The sequence below is a fragment of the Odocoileus virginianus genome, chromosome 9 (assembly GCF_023699985.2).
Source record: "Odocoileus virginianus isolate 20LAN1187 ecotype Illinois chromosome 9, Ovbor_1.2, whole genome shotgun sequence".
Lineage (NCBI taxonomy): Eukaryota > Metazoa > Chordata > Mammalia > Artiodactyla > Cervidae > Odocoileus > Odocoileus virginianus.
Window position 1 is genome coordinate 57436208 of NC_069682.1, and position 6000 is coordinate 57442207.

Below are 6000 nucleotides of genomic sequence, written 5' to 3' on the forward strand. Positions count from 1 at the left end.
GAAAGTGAAGCTGCTCAGTCATGTTTGACTCTTAGTGACCCCATAGACTGCAGCCTACCAGGCTCCTCCGTCCATGGGATTTTCCAGGCAAGAGTACTGGAGTGGGTTGCCATTGCCTTCTCCATTCCTATGATAGACCTGTCAGCATACCTGAGTGTTTCTCTGTCTCAAGCAGGGGCCAGTGTCATTCATGTCTGTACCCCAGCTCCTAGTATGGTGGTAGTCCCGTTGTACCTGCTCAGTAGATACAGTTGAGTGACTTGGCCCTTACCTATCACTTGCTTCGTGTGGGACCAGATAGCCAGCACCCCGTTCTTGTTCTCTGTCCATCTATTCACCTGTGTATGTGTGCTCTTACAGGCATCTTATTATAGAAAACTTCATTCCTCTAGAAGAAAAAAGTAAAATTATGAATAGATCCTTCTTCGATGAAGAGGAAGATCATTGGAAATTACATCCTATAACCAGACTGGAGTAAGTCACTATTGACTTGTAATGTGGGAATGGGGTGGGGTGGAATGTTGATAAGCCGGACTTGGCCAGAGGAGAATGGTAAAATGCAGTCTGATTCCTTTAAACTTGGAACCAATTGCAGCTGTGATTTTGTGGCTGCTGTAAGTTCATGAGGGAAACGTTTGGTGACGAGTGTGGTATTAGGAATCGGGAAACATTATCATAGTGAACTAATGGCCTTTCCCAAGTTCCTGCTCTTCAGCCTCCCCAGATGTCCAGTAAAGTGTGCCAGGCCAAGGGAGGGGCAATACACAGGTGTTATCTTATCTGTCAGTCTGACTGTGGAGGATTCTCAGTCTCTGTTTGGGTCCTGCTGGAAAGATGAGAGAAGTCTGCCAAGGATGTGGGAGTGGGGACTGTGGACAGCTCAGCTTCATGCCTGCTATCTAAGAACGGGATGATGACTCAGAGCCCATCCAGCTTGAAAGATGCGTGATGCTCACACATGAATCAGAAAGCAGTTAAAGCAGAAAATATAAGCGGCTCCCGCCCCATTTACATGTCAGCCCTCAGTCCAGGGAGTTTCCCATTTCAGGTTCTACCTAAAGGAGGCTCAGAATTTTCTGAGTGCTGGTTCCACAGTCCCAACCCTGGGACTGTGGCACACACTCTGGCCTGGGTCTTGAGCACACAGTCCATTTCCAGGAACCAGCAGATGATGAAACGGCCAGTCTCAGCTGTGGGATACAGGAGACCGTTGAGCCAGCACGCAAGAATGTCCATGATGGTTCGTCCAGACGTTCGATACAGGGTGAGAAGATTGTACTCATGTTTCTCTCCTCTCTGTCCTGGAGGAGTTTTAATTTATGTAAACCCTTTGACCCATCTGCAAAGTCACAATTTGTATCCTGACACTTTTAAGAGGGACCTAAGGACAGCTACATTCATAATAACAATTATAACAAATAATACGTATGATCAATGAATCATAAATAACAAGGTAAAAGAGAATGAGATTTAGAAAATTAGGACTAGGGAAGGAGAGAGTACAAACATACTGTAGTCTCTGTGGCCAACACACATTAATAGTGAGTTTCACAATGGCCTTGTGGGGAGACGGGAAAGAAGGATGTCTAATAACAGGAGATGGAGGTTTGTGAAAGAACTTGCGGTCCTTCCATTTAACAGAATATGTGTGAGTCATGTAGTTATTTGAAGTGACATAATTGATAACTAGTTAATGACGCAAACATATTTTACAGTAAAAATACCATACAGGCTTCTATTTATAAGCACTGGCCATGCCCCAGGCACTGTACTCAGAGCTTTGCTCTGATTGAGCCGTCTCACCCAGTCTGTGTGGTCAGTCCTGTGGCTTAAAAGTTCAGGTAGCTGGTAAGTGGATGAGCCAGGAGATGCAGGTATTACTCAGCTATAGAACAATTGGTCCTGAAAGCGTATATATGAATTAAAGAAATCGGGTGCAAAGTAGATCAAAATGTGAACTGGTAATTGATGGTTAATGGAAGCACATTCATTTAAAATTTTCTTCTTTTTGCTTATCTGTATTTTTTATAACTATCCATGGGGAACCTCTGTTATGTTTATTTATTTAGGCTGCACTGCATGGCTTATGGGATCTTAGTGTCCCTGACCAGGGTTCGCACCTGGACCACAGCAGTGAAAGCACCAAGTCCTAACCACTGAACCGCCAGGGAATTCTCTGAATTACTTTTATGATGAAAGATTGTCACTTAGAAATTTTAAGATTGGCACTTAAAAAAATTGTTTTTGAGTCTCCCTGGGCAGCCAGAGCAACGCAGATTAGGACTAGTTATCTCTTCAAGCACCGTTCTTCCTGGCACTGAGTTATTCTGAATAAGGAAAACAAAAGCAAAAAAGAGGTTATCAGATGTGGCTTTATGTCGTGGAAGATGAGGGATGTGTCAGAGTCCTCAGAAGCATTTTTCTAGTAGTTTCGGAGGGTGTCTATCTTGCCAGTTTATTTAATGTCTTCAGCCTAAAAACATGATTTTAAAGCCAACAATCAGATATGTGGGTTTCCAGGGGGTTTACCTTGATCCAGAGAGAGAATTGCAAGCAGTGGCTCTCAGATGATTTTTAGCAACGGACCTGCTCCATTGACATGTTGTGCAATATCTCAGTATATAAAATTGATCAACGGAGCCACTCCATTCTCTCCCCTAACCTTCTTCCAGCTGGTTTCCCTCATGCCCCCGCCGGGGCCTTGGGGCTTGAACTCCACTAGTGGGAGGAGCTAGAGGGGAAGATGTGGAGCCATGGGTGTTCTTCCCTCGTCACCCTTGGCTTGGTGTTTAGGAGCTAGGAAAAGGCCCACCACGGAATATCGAGTGAGGGAATCTATCTACAAGGCCAGCTATGAGGCAGGGCCTGGTCTGATTTTCAAAATCTGATAATAAGCGCATATACTGTCCCCTGTACACACTCCACGTATATGCACCATACTTGCCTCCTTTCCTGTACAGCCAGAAACTTCATCAGAGCTGCTGTAGGTGTGGAGATTATTGGTGACTGTGATTTTCTTGTGCATATCTTTTTGTATTTTTACACTGTCTACAATAAATGGGTTGTACTTAATTTATTATTTTCTCTTGAATAGGATGCAATACACATTCTTTTTTCTTTTTAAAGGAAAATAGAGAAAAGCATAGAAAGTAAAATAAAAGTCATCTGAAATGGCACCAGGAAAAAAGTTATAAAACTACATCACTTTTTCTAGACAGACTCTTGGTAGGCTTTGAGTAGCAAGCAATCTGAGGTTCTGTTCTTGGGTTTAGATTGTTTGAAGTGCCTTTGTCTGATTGGATGCCATCCTAGCTGTCTTGGCTCTGCTTCTGCAGGCAGAAAACATCATGCTGCTGGAGCTGGACATGCCCAGTCGGACCACCAGAGACTACGAGGGCCCTGCCATTGCCCCCAAGGTCCAGGCCGCATTGGATGCGGCTCTGCAGGATGAAGATGAGATACAGGTGGATGCATCATCCTTTGAAAGCACTGCACATAAGAAAACCAAGGCCAGGTGAGTGACTTTGGGCACCTATGTTTGAACAGTACAGGCTTGAACAAGGACAGATGAGGGGAGAGGGTAGCAAAAAGTGCTTGTTTATTATGGAACTAAGTGGCAAAGCCCGAGTTAACCTTGGTCTGTCTGCGTCCACAGCCCAGGCTCTGAGGCTCAGTTTAAATAACCAACCACTTAATTTGGTGCTTAATTAGAAATCCTGTCTTATTAAATTTGGAATTAGAAGTTTAAGGAAAATAACTGAGCACAAAACCAAAAATGGAAGGCATTTTATCTGCATACTTAGTTTTTTGTTTTTTTTTTTCCTTCTTACCAATTTAGAGAAGACAGTCAAGATGTTATTTTAATGGAAGAACAATTGCTGAGAATCAGAGTCCCCCCCCTGAGGTGTCATCCGTCCATTGGTGGGTCATGTTGGCTATCCCAGAGGGTCAGGCTGTGCCAGTCTGTGGTGGTTTTACATTGAAAGTCCATGAGGCAAGGCCACTCTGAGACATAGTGGCCACTGATGGGAAGGGAGGCTTACCTGCATCAGAGACCGTGATGGGATGTGTAATGGACATCTGTGCTTGACTCTTGCAGGCCTAAAAGTGGAAGGAAGTCGGGCTCCTCCTCCTCTTCCTCAGGAACGCCCGCATCTCAGCTTTATCCACAGCCTCGGGGGCTAGTTCCAAAGTAAAGCCACTTCCCCCTCTCCCAGGTTACAAACAGCCTTGCCTTCTGGGAGAAGAGACAAGCAAAAACCGGCAGAGAGGACTTGACCCCAAACTCAGAACCATTCCCCTGGGGAGAAGCAATGGCCTCTTTGCCGATGAACCAACTTAATCTGGTTGAACATGCTGGTCGCAAGATGGCAGTCAGCTCCTCTGGGACCTGTCTTTTATTAGCATCTCAGAACTGCCTGGATAAGGTAAAGTGTGATAGCCGGAGTGGAAAGCAAGAGAGTGACCGGTGACCTTGCTTCCCTTCTCCCTTGCCACCTCCTCTCCTTTTCCTTGCCGTCCCATCCTCTCCCCTCTACTTTTCTAGCCTGTTCTTTATACTGGGCTCCCTTCTTGTTGAACAACAATAGGGCAAAATCAGGAGTCACCTCAGCAGACCAAGTCTTTGGAGCCTCAGGATAAAGTGGCAATGAGTCTGAAAAGCGAAAGTCCTAGAACTTGAGCAGGTGCTCGTTCTTGTAGGTAGAAAATGAGAAATCTCATCTGGAGCCAAGCCTCTGAGGGGCACGGTTCATGCCCCTCAGTAAGAAGTGGATCTGCCTTTGGGATCTGCTGGAGGAGCAGATATTTTCCAAGGAAGCTACCAACTTCTGCTCCAGAAGGATTCCATGTCAGAAGCAATAGAAGTAACACTTCCTCTGCCTCCTTGGAGAGTTTAGGGAAACAGCTTCTTTAAAACCTCAAAACCATGACCATCTTATCCAAGACGTGAATCTGTAACCTGATGCCATGTCCATATGCCGCGTCACTTTGCTCTTTATTGGTCACCATCTATTCCCATGCACAGTCTCTGAGCGAACCTGCCTGGGCCCATCCTCTGCCTCTAGAGCATGCTCTGCAGTGGGCCTGTATTTTGGGGAAAGGGAGGCTGTCTCTGCCTTCTCTGATGGGACCAGAGCTGGGGGGATGAGACACAGAGTGGCACTTCTGCATCCCCCATTTTGTTCCATCCTTGCATAGAGAGCATTGGGGTGACGAGGTAGGTGCCAAGATGGAGTCATGAGGCTCTGTGCAGTGGCGAAGGAAGACAGGACAGCTGGAGGCAGAGGAATCCTGCCTGCCTCCAGCAGGAAACTCACCTAATCCTAGGACTGGGGCTCCCCCGAGGCAGAGCCCGGGACGGTAGCAAGGCATGGCCGTGTGATGGAATAGTTCAGAGGAGTTAGGAGTTCCTGTTTACATATACTGGTTTGGTTTGTAAGTTTTAGTTCTCTGTATTATTGAAATTCAAAATTTGGCTTTATGTTGGTCATTAGGTGGATGTTACTCATTTCCCCCCATGAGAAGCTCATAAGTGTGTGTGGGTGTGCAAGCACAGTGGTGCCTATGTTCTTTGAATGTGTCGTGTGTGTCTGTAAGAGAGAGAGAGACCAAGAACTTGCCCGACTTTAGAAATACACTAACGTGCAGTTGTTGCCTTTGTCTGTATTAAAGGCCCGCTGAATGACTAATCCAGGCTGGAAGCTCCCACGTGGGTGTCTGAGTCCACGAGCCAAGCCTGAGGGGACAATATGTGTCCCTAGTCGGCCACACCGGCGCACCTTGCTGGCACCGTGCCTCGGGAAGGTGGCGACTCAGTGGGCCTTGAGTTATATTTTAACTCAGCTGCTCAGTTCCCAGGGCACATTTCTGGATCAGAACCCGTGGGAAAGAGGAGGTACCGAGTGCAATGTCTTAGTGTCCTGCAAATGGAGATCTGTCATCTACCAGCTTATCCCCTGTTTAGTAACCATTCTTTCTGAACCCAGGGCCCTTTTCAGC

The 6000-nt window shown here is 46.2% G+C and overlaps 1 protein-coding gene across 10 annotated transcripts in view; it reads left to right on the forward strand.

Annotated features, from left to right (window-relative positions):
* The window catches only part of KIF3B (kinesin family member 3B), a 36803-nt gene extending 31150 nt beyond the window's left edge, over nucleotides 1–5653 (forward strand). For 7 of the 10 annotated variants that reach the window (XM_020916075.2, XM_070472510.1, XM_020916077.2 and 4 more), the window contains 5 exons: nucleotides 361–474; nucleotides 1159–1264; nucleotides 3336–3514; nucleotides 3839–3921; nucleotides 4100–5653. In XM_020916075.2, the coding sequence (XP_020771734.1) occupies nucleotides 361–474; nucleotides 1159–1264; nucleotides 3336–3514; nucleotides 3839–3921; nucleotides 4100–4185 (568 nt within the window). In that variant the 3' untranslated portion in view covers nucleotides 4186–5653. The remainder of the gene's footprint in view (nucleotides 1–360; nucleotides 475–1158; nucleotides 1265–3335; nucleotides 3515–3838; nucleotides 3922–4099) is intronic. The other 3 variants (XR_011489601.1, XM_070472511.1, XM_070472512.1) reach the window with 3 other exon arrangements.
* Nucleotides 5654–6000: the final 347 nt, after the last annotated feature.